General features: G+C 44.1%; 1 protein-coding gene and 1 long non-coding RNA gene across 2 annotated transcripts in view; one reads left to right on the top strand and one right to left on the bottom strand.

Annotated features, from left to right (window-relative positions):
- The window catches only part of Anxa2 (annexin A2), a 40,428-nt gene extending 20,902 nt beyond the window's left edge, over nt 1-19,526 (bottom strand). Inside the window, exons 1-3 of the mRNA XM_005316636.5 lie at nt 19,446-19,526; nt 9,018-9,076; nt 5,825-5,924 (exon numbers count right to left, since the gene is read on the bottom strand). Coding sequence (XP_005316693.1) covers nt 5,825-5,924; nt 9,018-9,065 — 148 coding nt within the window. The 5' untranslated portion in view covers nt 9,066-9,076; nt 19,446-19,526. The remainder of the gene's footprint in view (nt 1-5,824; nt 5,925-9,017; nt 9,077-19,445) is intronic.
- On the top strand, nt 1,736-10,920 carry LOC144377728 (uncharacterized). Its single transcript, XR_013438758.1, has 2 exons — nt 1,736-2,104; nt 7,700-10,920. It is a non-coding gene; the product is annotated as an uncharacterized LOC144377728 (long non-coding RNA).
- Nucleotides 19,527-19,907: the final 381 nt, after the last annotated feature.

Raw genomic sequence — 19,907 nt, 5'->3', positions numbered from 1 at the left:
CCAGACAGGATGAGAATGGGAGAGCCCTGGGCCTCTGCCAAGTCTGGCAGAGCCGGGGACACAGTCCCAACTCAGGAAAACTCTAGTTGAGCTAAGTGCCCAAGAAATTTTGGTGCAGAAGTAAAATGTGTTCTATTGCCATTTTGCTCTGATCCCACCTCAGCTGAGCTCCTTAGATAGGAGCTAAGACATCATCTACTTGGTAATTCCACTGGATACTTGAATGATCTAGAAGAACCCTGTCTGCTTCCCAGGACCAGTAGGAAAACAAAAGCAAGAGATTCAAATTATAAATGAAGGAACACACATAAAATACAAGCACCATCCTGTGCTCTGCTGCTCTAGCTCTCTCATGAAAAGGAAAAGGGGAAAAAAAACAGGAGCCAGGGAACACAGCAGGCCCGCCCTTAACTCAGGGTTACTCAGAGTTGCTGACCCGAGTAAGAGTCTGGTTACTTTCAGAGTCCCTGGGTGAAGCCAGTATTGGGATTTCTGCAGGGAAAAGAAGTTACAGCTCTCACAAAGGAAAAAGCAGCCAGGAGAGGCAGCAATGAAAGCTGACGCCAACAATTAGGAGGACAGGGGACTCTTTTCCCTGTGTGTTATAGCCACCTGGCTTGGGTCTGGCACCTACACGCTATGCAGACAAATACCATTACAAAGGAACTCTGTGCTCACAGAGTAAAGGTGCCTATGATTCAAACTGGCCTCAGGCTCCCAACCACTTCTGTGAGATGGGAACCGGGTCTAAAGTAAATTTGAACGTGAAGAGGAAGGCCTCAGTAATGGGGAAGGTTGGACTTCTGGCAGCTCCTTCCAAAAGGAGAGAAGGTACTGGGCCACATTGGGCTCTCACTCCCATGGCTGGCTCTCCTAGGGCTGGCTCCTCATCACCCTGATCTTACAGGTGGTGAAAGGCTCTTTTCCCAGCCAACCTACCTCCTGGTACCCTCAAGAGAATATATGCCTTGCTGCTGTGCTCAGCTAAAGGAATGAATAGCTCCAGGTGTGCAGATGAAACCCAAAATACAGGTGCTGGCTCACTTTGCAGTGCATGGGATATTACTCTTTTGACCACACTGGAAATCTTAAGCAGTTCTATTTTGAAAGTATAAGAAGAAAATAAGTGCAAAAACTTGCCACAGTTATGCTTCTATATTTGTGCTTATGAGAAGGGTGGGGGGAAATCACCCGCTTTTGCACCCCTTCCGGAGAACACAAATACTGCTAAATTCAAAAGTGGCAATAATAATAGAGCAATTCATCACCCTCCCCTTCCAGAGAGACCAAAGCTGTGCCAGTTTATTGGCACTTACACTAACTTGGGGGTTGTGCTGCTGCTAATTACAACCTATTTTATGTAGTCTAGATTCATCCTTTTCTAATTTAGCTGACTTTCCTTTCTAGTTATTTGGACCCATATGGTAAACCATTCACAGCTGTGTTGTACACTCCACAGTATATATTTAACCCAAGGCCAATGTAGACCAAGAGACTCCTACAGATTAAATCTCAGAAACCTCTTGTTAATTAAGCAATATTACTACTTTTGCATGGCTTAACTCAGTTTCTAACTAGACATGAATTAACATAAGTAATTGCATAGTCTACCTCAAGCCAGAGCACACACAGAACAACCATGCTTTGGCTTAGGTGACACAATCAAATCCTTTCAAACCACAAACAAAGCCGACTTAGGATCAAGAATGGAATTCAGACCCTAAAAACAGACCCGAGCTCACTAGGGGACTATTATCCTTCCTGGATATCATCTAGACTCTGGAACAACCTTTGCTCTCTCAGGTGTCCCTGCTCACCCGCATTCACCTGTGGGCACTGGTAAATGGACACTTTTTGACTACTAATGGGGTTAAAGTTTTACCATCTCACATAATCCAAGAGCCTGGGCATTGAAAAGTTTTTATGAAATAAAATCCTTGCCCTTAAAGAGAGACAAATGCAGAGGTAAATATGACAACACGATGTGACAAGAGCCATAAATGAGGATGTAAAGTAGAAAGAAGAAGCACATCAAGGAATCACCGACTCTGCTGCCTCCCCAGAGAAGGCCTGAAGAACAGCCAGCAGCACTCAGGCCAGAGAGGTGAGCAGCAGCTGTGTGGGTGTCAGGAGGCGGGAGGAAGGGGCCGTGCACGCAGTCCTGCAGGAGCCAAGGCAGAGGCCCATCGGTTGGGGGCATCCGCTAGAGCTCAAGATGAAGCTAGAAAAAGAATGTGCATTGGGTGTGGCAGAGGGGCCCATTAAAGACAGCTGCCAACACAGCCCACAGGTGGGACCCAGCGGGGCTGGGGAGGGGGGAGGGTAAGAGCTTCCCCTGGACTTTCAGGCAACTCTAGGCAGAGCCAGCCCACAGATCTAGGAAGGCTCTGCCCCTCCTAGCATTGCTCCTGCTTACAGTCCTTGTGTTCAATGGCAACACATTAAGTAATCTGCCACAGGTGACCTGCTCCCAGCTCTCCCTCCCAGAGCACACAGATGATAGGGAACATCAGATGGAGCTGAAATGTCCCTTCCTGCTCTGCAGGTGGCAGGCACACAGCCTACCTTATCTAGGAGAGAAGGAGGTGCAGATACTTATCTTTTGGCCATTGGACTTGTGTTTGTTGTATCAGCATTTGAGGTTTTACACTCTGTACCCTTTGATGTTAAGGAAAGGCCAACACCACAGAGTTTGAAGTGGGTCAAGGTGTGGTAGGAACTTCTTAATTACAGTAAGATCACAATTAGCTAATTTTCTAAATGGTGTTAGTTATCTAAAAAAAAAAAACATCAGGGGGAGGAGAAAGAAACAAAATGGTAAAATCCCATGCACTGGAAAACAAAATCATTTTAGTTTTTAGTTAAGTTTACTGCCTTCCACTGGAAGATGATACATGTCAGAGAATATCTGGAAAACAGAGGATATACTGAAAAGACAAGAAAGAAAATGAATTAATTATTCATTTTATGTATCAGTCACTAATGCTTGTGTGTAGTGTGGTTCTGGGGATTGGACAAGTACTTTACCACTGGGCTATGTCCCCAGCCCTTTTTGAGACAGTGCTTCACTAAGTTGCTCAGACTGACTTCAAAATTGTGATTTTCCTTCCTCAGACTCCCAGGTAGCTTGATAGATTTAAGGTTTAAAAAAAAAAAAAACCTACTGCCAATATAGGAATTATTCTAAAGGACTAAATAGACTTAAGGAAACAGTTACTCTCTAAAACCACTAGGCACCAAAAATAAATAAGTAAATAATTAAAAAGTGGTCCTACATGAAAAGTTACTAAACATTAGATCTGGGGGGAAAAAAAAGAGAGAGACGGTACCTAAACTAAAACTGGACCACAAGTGTAAAACTTATCGAATGACTACAGGATCATGTTTTTCATGCCTGAAAATAGAGGAAGACAAAGAAAAAAATCTGACCCCAACAGCTGGGTGCCAAATCATGGCAATGCCTAAGAACACATGCCCAGGGCTAGGCAGAGCGGTGTTGAAATCCCAGGATGAACCAAGGCCAAGAGACATGGAGCATGTCCATCCTGAACTATGTCACCCATAAACTGGGACATTCCATCCAAATGACTCCAAAGCTCACCTAAGCTGAATGTGCCTGAAGGGCAGTGTCTGCCCACCAGGAGCATTCAATAAATAACTGATGATGATCAGCTGCTTCAGACCAAACTGGAATGCTGGAATCCACATCTCAGCCCTCCAGACATTTCTACTGAGGACGACAGTATTTTCCTAGTAACCCAGAAACGGCCTGAAGGTATTCTTATTAACAAGAGAGTTTCAGCTGTGACCAGAGTTCATTTGTGCAATCCTTACATTCCAGTGGGCTGAAGGCTTTCTCATGCAAGGATAAAAGCACCCTTTATCCCAAGCTTGTAAAAAGGCACCATCTTTGTCAAATGAGTTAACTGTTAAACTTCGAGGGTGTTTCTGCAACAGCAAGTTGGGAAACCACAAGAACCTAGGCACACCCAACAGTGAAAGAGGACGAATGTTAGGAAAGCAGGCCATGTGCCTTTCTGTCCACAGGTTTAAGGAACGTATCTCGCACTCTCTAAGTCAGGCACCACACTTAGTGCTTCAGATTTCACAACAGCCCTGGGGGTGGGAGCTTCAGCTGTTCTACAGTAAGGAATCGACTCTTAAGCAAGTCCAGTGTTTGCTCAGTCAGATCACTAGTGAGCAGCAGAGGCAGGACTTGAACCCAGGACCGCACATACTCTCATCCACAATGTGCCAATGTGACAAGAACAGACTATAGTGATGTAGCCCTGCGGATTTAAAGTTTCTGATTAGTGACTCTTGACAAGAAGGGTTATTTTAAAGCAAAAAGAAGATGACTTTTTTTTTTTAAAGAGAGAGTGAGAGAGAGAGGAGAGAGAGAGAATTTTAATATTTATTTTTCAGTTATTGGCAGACACAACATCTTTGTTTGTATGTGGTGCTGAGGATCGAACCTGGGCCGCAGGCACGCCAGGCGAGCGCGCTACCGCTTGAGCCACATCCCCAGCCCCAAGAAGATGACTTTTTAAAGATCTAATTAGGATCCTACTACTCTCCTTTCACCTGTCCTGGAAGCCACTCTAAGTAAGGGTATCCCATAGTGTCCCCACAACGAAAGGATGCTGAAGAGGCAGATGATGTACCCCCTTACATCTTGTTAGAGCCACAGGACACCAATGACCCTTTCTACTGTTCTTTCTGTCTCTCAGAACAAAGTCACCAGTTTCTCCAAGGGTCTTAGGAACAGCCGCATGTAATTCATCCTCCAACATCAGGCAGTTCTGATAGTGAAAGGCACGGTGGCAAGTATACAGGGCAATAACTAATGCCTGTCGCCCCAGTTCAAGGTACCCAGGTCCTCCTGGTTGCTGTTTCTCAGTCCTTCCATGAGGAAGCAGTCTTCCTGCTGTGAATTATGAGTCAGTAACTTAAAACCCTCTCCTTAGACGGAAATGCGACATGACATGGCTGTTTAGCAGGGCTGTGGATCAGCAGTTGCTCTAACTGCTGGGTCTCATCTACACTTCCATGTAGCCTCATGGTAGAAGGAAGTGCTTTGTCCAAAGCAGGGAGGGGAATCATAAAAATTCTCACAATAACTACTACTTCGAAGGGTTCACAGGATGGGCCAGTCCCCAGTGGTTCATTCATTAGCATAAGCAGGAAAGTCTGAACATGCACTTTTGCAGGTCAGGAAACAACAGGATGACCAGAGTTCTTGCTCAACTCCAACCAATTAAGTGCTTTATTTGTTTTGTTTCGAAAAGGAGAATCTTACATGGCCTGGTCCCCTCCTACTCATCCTGGAACTCAAGGGCATGCTCTTAGTCAGACAGCCCTTCTAACCCGAGCTGCAGGTCTGAGGATGAGTGTCCCTCACAGGGAGAGAAAGAAGCCCGGATTGTTCACTCATTACATCCACCTAAGAGCCAAGCTGTGAAGTCTTTGCAGCATTTTCCCAACAATTATAAAGAAAGGCAAGGGAATCAGAACAAGAAAGGCCCTTAGGGACCCCCTGACAAGCTCCTTCCTTAGGAAAAAGGGACTGGGGACTCAAAGTGAAGCCCCCAGCCCAAAGCCACACCCTGGACCAGCCCTGACTCTTAACGGGTTTCCCTTTAATCATTATATTTGGTTACACATCACCTCATGTCATAGCATTTCTCTCCAAAAAGGGGGAGTGGGGAAGGAAGGAAAGAAGGAGCAGAGTTGGGGATGTGGGCTGAGCAGGTTTGCAGAGAATCAAGAGGCGACTCAGAATGCCTTGGTGAGACCCTGCCGAGAGGGCAAATGCGTTGCCTACCTTTGGTCTTGATGGCCGTCTCGATGTTCAGAGCATCCCGCTCGGCATCGAAGTTGGTGTAGGCTTTGACGGACCCGTAGGCACTTGCGGGTGTAGATTGCTGAGATTAAAACACAAACACACTCAAATAACACACATTTAAAATCCTCCTGCTGAGATAACAATTCCTAAAACAGATGTTTTTACTCTTGTTTCTTTTAATGATTCAAATCCTTCTTCTACTAGGTATCGAAGAAAGTCGTGCTGTGATACCACGTACTGGATAACAAAGTTCATTTTTTCTAATAAGAATTCCCTCCTCAAAGGTTTAGCCAGTTTAGAATACGCTGTCTGTATCTCCATTTGCCATCTTACCAGGAGTAAGATCTCAAAGGCAGACTAGGCCAAGCTGGGAACCTGAGACCGGCATTTATTCTGGAAGGCTCAGAAGACATTAAACTAACCTAGCAAAAATTCAAAATAAGCTGAAAATGAATAAGCCCAAACAAGAAGTGTGTCTTGCAAGTTTTTGGTACAGGCACATGCGTGTCTTTTGGACCTAGATTGCTGAGCTCCCAGTTCTTTAAAAGGCAAATATAAAATGCCTTCCCAGGAGTCTCTTATCAGATAAGCAAGAAAAGCATCTTCCTCTACTACCCCCACGCTTTGAACACCACTGTGGCACAAAGGTGGTCTGGCAAGCTGGCCCACATCCTCTTTGGCTTGCCAAGTTCTTGCTTCTCTCTCTCCTTTGTCTCAGTGTTCCTCCTCCGCCTCCACACTGTCTGCTCTGCCTACCACTCTGCCTAGCATTTTTTTTCTTATTGCCTTTTAAGCCATCATCCCCTCTTCCTTTTCCAACATTTTTCAAAGCCCATGACTCTCCCTGAAATGATGGATGGCAGATCTCTCCCTACCCACCCCCACCCCACCCCAGACTGAGGGAAGGACTATGGCCTGCTCCTCCATCAGTTCTCCTTTTCCAGGATTTAATTTCCTTCCTTCTTTGAAATGCAACCTAGTCCCAAAGCACACACGAAGAGGACAGACGTTGTGGCTTTGGTCAGCTGATGGCCACAGAGCCCTCCACCAATGGCCCTACCTTCCACGCCAAGGCTCCCCATCTTACAATTCCCTTACCACCTCCTCCTTAGGACACGCTGCCCACATAATGGGATGACAGGGCCTTGGTGCAGTTTCCATGAACGATCAACATACAGAGGCGTCCTGCCTACCTCTCCACCCACGGCCATCGCATCATGAACCATGCCAACACCAGCACCAGTTAACTTTATCAGCAGTGAGGTTACTCAGATGAGCAACTGAGATGCCACCCTCTTAGCTGTCTCCCATGACACATTAGGAATCTAAGTTCAGGATTAGACAAAATACACTTGGAAGAAGCATCTTGGACAAACAGTAAATCCAGTTAATATTTAAAATTCTGGAACACAAATAGATTAGTAAAGCATGTTTCATCTAATTTCACTACTTAAACTTTCCTGTAAGATTAACTCAATAAAAAAAAGGAGCAACTATGCAGGAAAATGGGAAGACTGTACACATTTTTTGAAATACATATGGTTTTGCTATGATAGCTACAGGAACTCAGGTGGAAATGTAAGGGCAGTTATTTTCCCGTTTATCAAGAGTGCCATCAGGTACTTATTTGAAAGGCAGGTAGCCTGGCCGTTGAGCCACCTTACCTATAGCTTTCGTCAGGAGGTACATCATCTTAGTCCCCAAAAACAGTGAGTGGGGAAAAGGTTTACATGATTTTAAAGTATCTCTAGAAACAAAATTAAATAGATAACTGAACCTATTATTTATCAAATTGACTTGTCTGAAAATTAAATTATTGGGGTACCAGGTAACATGTGCCATTTTCTATTTCAGTCCCATTCTGTGCCCAGAGAAATGTGTCATACTGGAGTAACTTCAAAGGCTACATGAAAAGCCTTCTCAAGAAACTTGATGCTGAAAACCATCCAAGGAGCAAATCCATTAAAGAAACAAATTACATAACACCTGGACTTGTCTGGGCCTTAACACGCAGCTGATGTGGCCAACAATAGTAGGCACAAGTTCCGAGAAGAGGAAAGATTTTAAACACCAAAAGGATCAACCCTGCACAGGCTTTCCCTCCACATAACCTGGGCTTGGCCCATGTTCATTGGAATGTGTTAATGGCCAGCACCACAATCTGGGGGATTTGTACCACATAACCCAAGTTGTTGTCTACCCTCTTAAATGCTTCTTTGAACTTTAATTTAAATGAGAGCACATTGTGAAATGTCTCCAGGATATAGCTAAAAACTAGGGTCAGAGCTGAGTCTTCATAAAAGGCAATTCTGCCAAGATGGCCTGAAAGATGTCTGCATTATGAGACGTCTCACATTTCATAATGTATATACCACTAGATTCTAAATGTTTGTGCTTTTATTCACGTTATAGATAGCTTTAAGATATTGACTAAAGGAAGAAGCAAATGTATCAGATGTCCAGAGTCACACATTTCCTGTGAAAGTAAAATTAAATTCTGAGCTCCATGATAGCCAAAGCAAAAAGTGAAATATGGTGAATTATAATTTCATTATTTCATTAAGAAAAAGAAAAAAAAATCCAGATTTTTTGGAGAAAAATCTTCCCAGGTACTAAATTAAAAAAAAAAAAAAAAGAACAGTATAGGTCTGGAATAACTTCACTTTAATAAGCCCCCAAATAGCTAGGTGTGGTGACACAAGCCTGTAATCCCAGAGGCTAGGGAGGCTGAGGCAGAAGGATCTTGAGTTCAAAGCCAGCCTCAGCAAAAAGCGAGGCCCTAAGCAACTCAGTGAGATCCTGTCTCTAAATAAAAAATACAAAATAGGGCTGGGGATGCGGCTCAGTGGTCAAACGCTCCTGAGTTCAATCCCCAGAACCCCAAAAAAGAAAAGCCCCAAAGTGGCAGAATCATTTTTTGATGTGGTTGAAGCTTATGCTGAATATGAGTAAAATCCTGGAGCATAGCATTAAAAAATTCTTTACATCATAACAATGATTACCATTGATATAAGAATGGCAGAATACAATTCCAGTCATCTCAATCTCCCTAATACTGTCCAACTTTAATGTTGATACCAATAAAGATCTTAATGCAGAAGGAAAAAATAGCACCATTCTGCAGAGATACCCAATTTGAAAAATTACACAAAGTGAAAAATTATGTACTTACATCACCCTCCAAGCTGAGCTTGCACAGGATTTCGTGAACTGTAGACATTTTGAAGGAAACTGGAAAAAAAAGTACAACAAAGTTTTTACAAAGAGGCTTTTCTTTCCCCTGAAGCACAGTGATTCATGATACTAATTTCTACTTCTTGGACCATTTCATCTGAAGATATTAGAACAATTTTTTCAAAGAGATGCCTTAGGTTTGGAATGGATGACCAATCTCGACATCGCCATGTTCTAGTGAAACAGAACCTGGGGAGAATGACCTGTGAATGCAAAACCATCTATTCATAAGCTAATACAACTTGTTCAAAGGGCTTAGAGCGGAGTCTTCCACTTCTCATCCAAAGTGACAAGCTATCAACCCATCACTACTTTTCCGTTTCTCACAAGTAATTTAACATTTTAAGAAAGGACTGTAAACTATGATATGAACTGAAACCAATAGTATTTCCATGTTGGCCTATTCCTAAATGGAGCCCCAAATTACTAGGTCCACAATTCTTTCCTTAGTTCAGTGATGCTTAGAAGATATTAAACTGTTTATTTAAAAAAAGAAACACAGATTTTCTGACATGAACTCATGCCACAGAGGATTGAAACCTGTATCTAAAATTCAAAATGGTGGCAATGACATCCTTCTCTTCCAGTTAATACACTTAATTGGGCAGCAACAAATGGCTTTGCAGTCAGACAGTTCCTGGAATTGATACACCCACCCCCTGCCACAAGGAGTGCTCGATTGGCAGTGGATTTATTTCAACTGAGACAAGACAGGTCATTCTGCATAATCATTCCAAAATAAAAACAGAGCAGAGCTGCATCCTGGAATAAGCACGAATGACATTTAAGTCGCAGCAATTACTATTCTGTTTTTTTCTTTCTTTCTTTTTTTTTAACTTAATATTCTCTGATCAAGGGAATGATGCACACGGAAATTCAGCTTTCTAGTCTCTTCAAATGGCTTGCTTAGTCTAAATATTTTCATAAAACCAGTTTGGAGAGAGTACTTGACATAGACATTGATCAACTTGCAGGAGCATTTTGGACTAAGCAGATTCCAGGCCCTCTGTGAGGGGAGTGGAGGAGTACAGAGGAGAGGATTCACCTGTCTTTGTGGTTATCCATATATTTCTGCAAGATTTTCATTCAGAGCTCTCCTAGACCACTCCTCCCCTCCTGATGCCCACACAAGCTTTTCAAGTCAAGCGAAGAAGGCAATCACAGCCATTCCCACTGTCCCACTCCTCGACCCTCTTACTGCCTCCTCTCCCCAGTGTGTCTCTGCACTGGGGTACAGTGCTGGTTTGTAGAAAGTTCAGCTCTATAAACACACTGTGGGCCATCCTGAAGATGGAATAGTACTCAGTGCTCTAGAGGAATGAGCTATTGAACCATGAAGACATCAAGGAACTCTAAGTGCCTATTACTAAGTGAAAGAAGACACTCTGAAAAGACTACAACTGTTATAATTCCATCTTTATGATGTTCTGGAAAAGGTTAAAACTGTGGAGACAGTACAAAGATGAGTGGTTGCCAGGAGCTGGGGGAAGGAAGGGATGAAGAGGTAGAATGCAGAAAACTGTTAAGGCCATGGAATTATTCTGTTAGACACTGTAATGGTGGACACATGCCATGCTACATTTGTCACAGCCCACAGAAGGAACAAGACAAAGGGTGGACTGTAACATAAACTATGGACTTTGGGTTTTAAAGACAGGTCAGTGTAGGTTCACTGATTCTAGCAAACCTACCACTGTGGTGTAAGATGCCAAAAGAGGGCAGGCTGTGCCTGTGGGGAGGAGGGGGGACTATGGATTTGGGAGCTCCCTATACTCTTTGCTCAGCTTTGCTGTGATTATAAAACTGCCCTAAAAAAAAATAAAGACTATTTTTTTTATAAAGTCTTGTTCTATAGCTCAACTGTCCAGTATACTAGCCACCAGCCTCATGTGGCTCTAAAACATTTGAAACATGGCCAGTCCAAACTGACACATGCCATAAGTATAAAGGATACTCTGGATTTTGAAGACTTAGTATGGAGAAAAAAGAAAGCAAAACTTTATATACTGATTATATAGGTGCATGTTGAATATTCTACATTAAATAAAATGCTATTTAATTTTACCTGTTTCTTTCACTTTTTTAAAATGTGGATATTAGAAAATTTGCCAATTGTACAAGCAGCTTACAGTCTGCTGCTATTGGGTAGTACTGACCTAGAGGATCCCAGAGACCCATAGTTCAGTCTTAATCCAAAATCTTTGCAGAAGCCAAGTCAGATGAAGCCTCAATTTGAGAGATTTCTTGCAAAGACAGACAAACTAGAGTCTTCCTCGATGGAGCCAGAAAGCTCCAACTTCTACTTGACTCAGAAGAGGGTCTCAACAGTATCCTTCAGCCTGAGAATTAACAAAGCAGGCTTGGCAGAATTCTAGCCACTGCTGTAAACAAGGAAGGAATAAAAATGCCAAACAAGAACAAAAACAAAACAGAGGACCAGCAAGTTAGAGTGGCAGAACAGTGTCTATGTACAAAGTGTAGACTAAGTTCCACTTACTTATTAAACCCTCTACTCCTCAGCAAAAGGAAAGTGGAGCCTCACATTGGTTCTGATGTTCGGGAAATCTCAATGACAGAGGCCCAGTAAGCTTTCATTGGATTGTTCTTTCAAGATGTCTTTTCCACCTCGCTGGGAGCAGTGTATTTGTAGATGACCAACCTTGTCATCCCCACCCCCTCCGCACTGTACAGATCAAACACAATCTGATCCACTTCTTTACACTCTCCATTTGCCCAGCTCTTCTCCCATAGCCACAACCTTGAGGAGACAAATAACAGGGATGTTTTAAAGCCCTGTGAACTATGCTTTGTTTCACCATTTAAAATTGTGCTGTTCTAATCTCAACCCCGTCCAGCAGTGACACAATCAACTAAATCTGTTTCATCTTATCAAACAGTTCAAAATCAATCCTTGTGGCTTCCTCTTACTCCAGCAGAACCCAGCCTTTTGAGATTACATCAGAAGCCAGCCTCACCTTCTTCCACTCTTCGAAAGGAAAGCCAAGCCAAATTGCTCCTTGCCTCTTCCCAAATACAGGACTTCTTTCCTCAACAGCGAATTGGTTCTCCCTTCCTCCAGGTCACCTTACCTCCTCTCTCCTTACAAGGCCATTGCTCTGGCATCTGCTCCAATGATGTCACCACAGCCCCCACTCCACATAGCTTTCTCCTGACTTCAATGCCAGAAAACAATTTTTGATACTACTTCCTCCTCCATCCAGGGCGTACTGAGTCCCCGCCCCCTCATCTCTATATGGCAATATCAAATGGCAGATACCTAAGTATGATTCAAAGCAGTAAGGGGCATGTTTTATCTCATCTCCCCTCAGAGTCCCATTCCCCACCCGTGGTATTTAAGAAGATCTTTGCATGCTCTAGGTGCTAAATAAGAGTCTAAAATCAATGAGTTGCTGTTTTGTGTAACATTGATATTATCTATCATCATTCTGCATAAAAAATGAAAATGTGACAATAACCATAAAGTCACACTGACCACAAAGCAATATCCAGGAATCTTGCTAATAGTCCAGGCAAGTGCCCATCTGTATAAATATTTCCAATTCCATGCAAGTTTAATGGCAAACACATTTTCACCTTGGCTTTTTCACTTCATCATCTCCCCTGGCAATGCAAAGTCACTCCAAGTATCACTGCTTCGTTGCTGGAAAAAACAGTTGGCTTTGCCACTCACACTGTATGTTAAAACATTAGTTTAATATGGTACCTTTAACTAGTGAGAATGTGTCCATATGCTGGAAACAGAAAGTTTCCCTTGGAAACAGAAAGTCTTGGCAGTGCTCTAAGTTACAAACACTGGTGATGTTCAAGGAATCGATCCACAAACCCATAATAAGCACACAATGTACCTGCACTGCCTTAAAATCAGTGAGAAATACATACAAAATTATGAGACTCAGCCTCCTGCCCCTCTGGTGGACACCTGAGAGACTAGCCCAGGATCACCAGTAAGAGAAGAGGAGGGAGAGGCCAGAACCTAGAGTCCTGAGCCTTGTCCTTTAGACCTCACCACAAAGGCTCTTCATTCCTAGAAGAGTAAGATACAGAGAGAAAGATGAAAGGAATAGAATGAGATCAGCTCAGGCTCAAGGGGTGAGGCCAGGAGGCCCAGGTTCCCAGGCCTCCCAAGAGGGGTGACTCACCATGGGTGTATCCAGCAGAGAAATATAGGGAAGGTCTAGGGAGATGGGAAGGGGAGGAACAGCCCAGGGTGGCAGGAGAACCATTGTGCAGGTTTGCAAAGGAGTCCTGTCCAATGTGGTGCTCTGTGGGGAGCCTAAAATAGAAGTGCCTGAATGGGGCAAAGTTACGCTAGGATATAGAAACCCACCAGAGGGCCTAAAAATCAAAGTATTAGGACTCAATACTGGCATTTACCTGTTCACCAAAACCCTTGCCCTGGATCCTGGATTTTCTTACTGAAAACAATCCCTCTGCCTTTAGTGTCCTTATCCTTATTGTTGTGAACGTGATTAAAATGAAATCTAATGTGCCATAAGAGATAATTCCACCTCTACTAACTCCTTATCTCTGTGTACAATTCATGAATGCATGCAAAGCAGAGCCAGCCTTCCTATCTAGCATGCTTCTCCCCAGAACATGAAAATTTCAGTCTATATCAATCACTCTTCCCAACACTTCAACCTCACCCAGTTGGCCAACTGGTTTCAACTTGCAAACAAGAAGGAAATATCAAGCAAATCCATCTGCTGAGATCTGCTGATGCCTACCTCTGCATACCAGGGCCTTCTGTTCCCAGGGAAGGCTAAGTACTTGGACAACATTGTTAAAATGGCCCTTTATCAAGGAAAGTGTTTCTATTTAGGAAAATAAACCAGAGAGGCACAAGGAGACTTTACTGAAAGAACCATGCCCACCTCACTCTGGTCTGAAAAAATTTACCACTGGAGTGGGAAAACAGACTCACTGGGCTCCACCCTAATGAAGGGAACTCACAGTTTCCTCTGGCTTTGAAAAGATTAATAAATGAGACTGCTAATTGCCTCATAAGTTCTTAGGGCTCAAAACTGGACAGTAATGAAATTTGTACAGCTATTAAAGAGCAAATCGTTTACCATAAGACTACCTTAAAGATAACTTAAGGGTATGTCCTTTAAAAAAAGAACACCACAGGTTTTATTGGATTTTACTATTTCCCTCCAAAATCATAGTTACAACAAAAAAGTTCTTTTTTTTTTCCAAATTAAGTAGTTTTAACTTCTCCCCCCCCCTCAAAAAGAAAAGCAAAACGAGATTGCAAAATGTTGAAACAAACAGTAAAGCTTTTGTTTGTCAACACTCCAAATTAAGTACAAGTTTCACTTAACTGGAACCAAGAAGAACCAGGTCCAGAAAGCCCAAATATTGATTCAGACAAACACACAAACAAAAACGTGTTTCGACAGGGCTGGTGCACAGATGCAAATCTGAGTCTAACCCAGCAGTTTCAGAAACACACCCACTTGTAGCTGAAACGTGGAGTGTTATTGGGTTACCACAAAACAGATCCCTAGCAACCAAGATGAATCAATCAGGAACAGGATGACACAAATGAAGATTTTTAAAACAAAAATGCATGGGGGTGGGAATGTGGAGGGTGGGGTTTCCCCACCAAAGCCTGTCCTGCCTGTCCTGAACACTACAGTCTGTCCTGGACACTACAGGAAGCAGGACCACACTGGAATTTTAAAACAAACAACAAAATGCATGAATGAGGGGGAAGGGGAGTTCCCACTGTACTCCACCCTCCATCCCCCTAAATCATCTTTATTTAATAGAACCTTCTGGAAGCACATACTTTTCTCCTTGCTCTTACGGTCATGATTAATGCTTGAGTCATAGGGCCAAGTCATTCCCTAGAATTCTTGGAATTCTGCCCAGTGGCCTTGATCAGACTGAGCAGGAAGCCCCTGCAGCACTTGCTCTAGCTTATCCCTTTTGCTGCCTGAGCTGGTTCAATATTTGTGACCCAAAGATCCATTGCAGCTTCTCTCTCTCAGAGCCTCTCACTGCCAGTCTCATGAGGATGGAGGGGGCAGGAAGTGATTGGTAAGAAAAATGATGTCACTTGGCATGAAGGGCTGCCAGGATTGGGAAATACAGTCTTTCACGTTTACAATTCAATTTCAGTGCCTTATGGCCCATAGATTGTTCTTTCAACAGGGCCCAGCTGCCTACAGAAAAAAATAATAATAATAACATAAAAAAACCCTCTAACTTCAGCATTCAAGATCTTCCACACTCTGGAATTCACCCACCTTTCCTTAAATACCTCCTACACACATACTCCCTACAAAAAAAAAAAAAAAAAAATCAGACTGACTGTCAACTCTCCTTCAAACTTGCTCAGCACTGTCCAGGCACTTCTCCAAGTTCCCTCCAACCAGGGCTTTATGTGGATGGGATGACAACCAAATGAGATTTAGGATACAGAAAATCATAACAAGTGTCATCTTTTCACACTTGTTGCTTTGTACTCCTGCTGCTCCTTGTGGATCTATGAAACATCAGAGTTGAACGTGTGAAGGCAATCTTCAACTGTATTGGCAAATGGGGCTTCTGACTCAATCATTTGTGCATCCTCCAAGGTCTGAGCACACTGACACACAGTAGGGAATCAATTGCATCTTGGGATGGGTTTACACACAGTGGGTCTTTCCAGTTCAGAAGGTCTATTTTTTTTCCTCTTTTCTAACATACTTGCTTTCCTCAATCATCTTTCCTTAAGACTAAACATTCAAATGCAGGTCCAGTTTTATATATTCAGAGCTGAGGGTACCAATTTCCAGCATCTGAGAATCTTGCAAAGCCCAGCAGATGACTGATAGTACAGCAGCTGCTTGAATCCTAGCACAGGACAGCTTGGGACTGTAACTTTCACCTTCTTTGGGCATGAAGCAAACGAGGTAGCAGCAAGGAGGTAGGACATGCAAGTGGCCTTAGGACTCTAATTTCCTCTGAGCTGGGAGTATATAGTCTGGGTGTGGTGAAGAGACAAGGGGCATAGACAAAGAACTCTGTCACAGCCACTCCCTAAGACTCAGAGTGTTCCACACCAGATCTGGGATCAAAACTCAGACTGCTTGTGTGCTATGGGCTTGTGCTCTAACAAGGTGGAGCTCAAATGGCTTAAAAGCTTCAGGGGTGTACACTAAAAGGGAGATTTGGAAGTAATCTCCAGTGAAACCACCTAGGATCATAAGTGTGGGCATCTCCCAACCTCTACTTATGATCAGTCCCCTAAATATAAGTAGAGGACTACCTCTGGCAATAGAAGAAGGAAAAATCTACTAGACAGTGAATGGGCGGAAAGAATTTTTTTTTTTTTTTAAGAACTGGAATTTCCTCGGGTGTGGCCTACAACTAGAACAGGGTGTGGCACCAGGGAAAAATGAAGGAAGATGATTCCCATGTGCAAAAATAGAGAAATATCCAATTTCTATTTAACTCTCACAATCAGATTAGGAAGGCAGCTTAAGTTGCCATCACTTCAAACAATATATCCTGAGGAGAGCAAAATATGAAGTTCAGGTCTATGAAAAAGATGCATTAAAGGAGGAAAGAGCCATTTGAAAATAAACATTAATTTGGGAAAAGCTGACATTTTAAAAATCCAATTAATATCTATACAATCCATTTATTTTGTCACTTTTCTTTCTCTCACCAATAGTCTTTTGAGCATGGACTGTGTGTGTGTGTGTGTGTGTGTGTGTGTGTGTGTGTGTGTTTTGTCCTCTGTTGTATTCCTAAAGCCTATAACTGATTGGAGCATTGTAGGTGCTTAATAGATAGTTTTTGGGACAAAAGGATGTTTAAAGCTGCCTACTAGAGCCTGGAACTCCTTTTATGACACACCCACCATCCCATAATAAAAAAAGGACTCCGAAGGCCCTATGCCCTGCAAGAGCAAAAAGTGAGAACAAAGACAGTTGACAATGCATTAGTATAGATTCTAGACCCAAAGATGCAGGAAGAACTCACAGCACCCCTCAAATCAATTGCAATTAAAGAAGAGTATCTACTTTGCCAGGAAAACTACTTAAATCAGAAATTAGTCAGAAACGAATGGCCATGACTGCAAGCCTAATGTCAATCAATAGGGTACTTAGCTCCAAGAGGCAAGACGCTAAATATCAAGACTCCAGGCCAATACTGATCTAGACAGTGAGTCAGCAATATTTGCTGGCCATCTACCACAGGCAAGTCACTAAATCATAAAACTCCAAATGAAAAATTTAAAAATGTGCATATGTGGTCACACCCTTCCACTGCAGAGGTAATGGATGCTTTTGTAGAAACCCTTGAAACGATTATAGGTGTATTTAGAAGAGGGCTAGAAACTTCGAGCAGGAATGTCCCAGGGCACCTCTGGGGTCCTGGTTTCATCTAAAATCTTCCTTCACCTTTCCTGAATAGTATGGTTCCTGAATTCCACAGCCTCCAAATCTAAAAATAGCACATCCATTTAGGTTAAAAAGGTTGTTCTTTTTTTCAAAAATTTAACTCCTCTGGATTGCTGCGGATATTAGGACCACCAACCATTTTTAACCTAGTACTGTTCTAATTTGCTCCTATCTAGTCTGGTATGAGTACATACACTGAAATGGGCAAGAGGAAATAATACCACAGAACTGGACAAGCCTGAATGATGATTCCCTGGATGGTGAGTCTAACATGTCAAGGAAGAGGATCCGTGGAGAAAAGAAAATGGAGAGGTGATGCAGTGGTGCACACCTGTAATCCCAGCAACTTGAGAGGCTGAGGCAGGAAAACCACAAGTTCAAGGCCAGACTGCAACCTTGAGAGATCCTTTCTCAAAATAGAAAATAAAACCACTGTGGATGTAGCTCAGTGACACAGCACCCCTGAGTTCACTCCCCAGCACTAAGGGGAAAGAAGCAGGGGGAGGGGAAATGGGAGAGGTGGCAAAGACACAATTTTCCAATTAAAATAATTTAATCAAGATGTAATTTTTAAAACCAAGAAAAAAAAAAACCTGAAAAATATTTCAGTTACTCTTCCTACTCACATATGGACCCTCACCCTCCCACCTCCTCTTCCCCAATGGGAAATAGGGCAGCGCTGAAATACAGTACATGTTTTAAAATATAAATAAATAAAAGTTTCTCTGGGCTAGCCTGGGAGCCTAAGCAACTGCGATAACAATCTTTCCTGTGTAAGTGAATACTGTATTCCAAACTACCAAGCTAAGAACAGGCAGAGCAGCATCCACAACTGTGGACTGATGTCATCAGTAGAGTGTGACTGACACTCAGGCCCTTGGATTCCAAGAGTTCTTGTAAAGTCGCGCCTAAAGACCCCAAGTGCACCTGGGTGGCCACTACTTTTACCCATAGCTTCAATATGGCAAATCTTACTACAAAAAGGACACTTTTTGTTTTCTGACATTTGTATGGCACTTAGTGTTTTCGGTGTTCTTTATATTTTTATGTTTTGAACTCTTCCACAACAACCCTGTTTCGGTGCAGGCGTCCTGAAATCGTTTTCACAGATAAGAAAACGTGGAATCCAATTCCTCCACGCCAGCACTGGGACCTTCGGCTCAGGAGCCACGCCCTTGCTCTACCCTCAGTCCCTGACTCACTGTTACTCAGTCAAGGCAACCCTCCCCACAGGACCACGGGGGACACTTCCTTCTCATTGCCAATGTGTTCAAGCAAGTAGGAAACTGCCCAGATGGAGTGAAATCCGAAGCCACCACCCTACACGATAATCTAGACAAAGAATGAGCTGAGGTTTTTGTTTTGTTTTATTGGCGATGTGAGCTGGCAACTCAAAACTCCCACTCCTCGTCCTCGGCTACCACTGGTCGTCGGCTCAAGCTCCACAAATGCGCTTCAGCTGAAGGAAAGTAACTGGAAACACTTGGGGATTTACTTTGCGGAAGGCGGTAAAGCTTTTTGTTAAACTTGGAGGGAAATGCCCACCGCTGCAGCGGGAGACTCCCGGACAGCCACACCCAGTCCCCCACCGGCGCCTGGCACCTCAGGAATGCGGGGGCCCCCTCGGCTCTCCTTCCTGCATGGTCTCGCTCCGGCTTCGCGAGGACTCCATAGGGGCGCACGACTCCCGACCTCTGTCCTGCACCCCCAGGCCTGAACACTTACGGGCCCCTGTCCCCTGCCCGGGACTCTTCGCCTCTGCTCCCCCACCCGCAGAAAAACGGGTGCGGACAGTCCCTCCAATCCCCTGCCCCGGGGGGCGTCAGGTTCCGGGTCCCCCGAGCCTCATTGCAAGGCCGTTTCCTCCTTTCGTGCCTCCCCGCGCCCCGCTAGCGCTGCGGGCCCGAGGCCATAGCGGGCGGGCGGGCGGGGTGCGCCCCGCTTACCTGGGCCGGGCGCCGAGAGCTGCGAGCGTCCCCAGTTGCCGAGCGGAGCCGGATGGCCTGGGTGGGGCTTTTAAACCCGCCACATCCTCTCTGTTCTAGGCGAGGCCCGCCCCGCTCCACCCCAGTACCCCCTCCCCTGCCCGCTCCCATCCCAGTCGGGGTGAGTCACCCTACCCCGCCAGCCGGCCCGCGGGGCAGCCGCGCCCAGAAACAGCCTGGGATCCCGCCGCGCAGAGCGGGCCCCACACCCGCCTCCCTGCCCTGGGTCAAAGCCCCGCCGAGGCTTTCCCGAGGCCCATTAAGGGCTCAGATTCTTTCTGTCTTTCTCATTTTACTTCTTGAGTGCCACGTAGAGTTCTCAGCCTGGGCTTGGGTTAATAAATGAGCAGGACTTGAGTAGACTCTGGCTTGCTTTAGTCACTTAAAAAAAAAAAAAAAAAAACGAGCTTTCAGGCGTCAAAG

The sequence above is a fragment of the Ictidomys tridecemlineatus genome, chromosome 5 (genome assembly GCF_052094955.1).
Source record: "Ictidomys tridecemlineatus isolate mIctTri1 chromosome 5, mIctTri1.hap1, whole genome shotgun sequence".
In the NCBI taxonomy this organism is placed as follows: domain Eukaryota; kingdom Metazoa; phylum Chordata; class Mammalia; order Rodentia; family Sciuridae; genus Ictidomys; species Ictidomys tridecemlineatus.
Note: the sequence above shows the minus strand (reverse complement) of the source record. Positions and strands in the feature narration are given on the sequence as shown.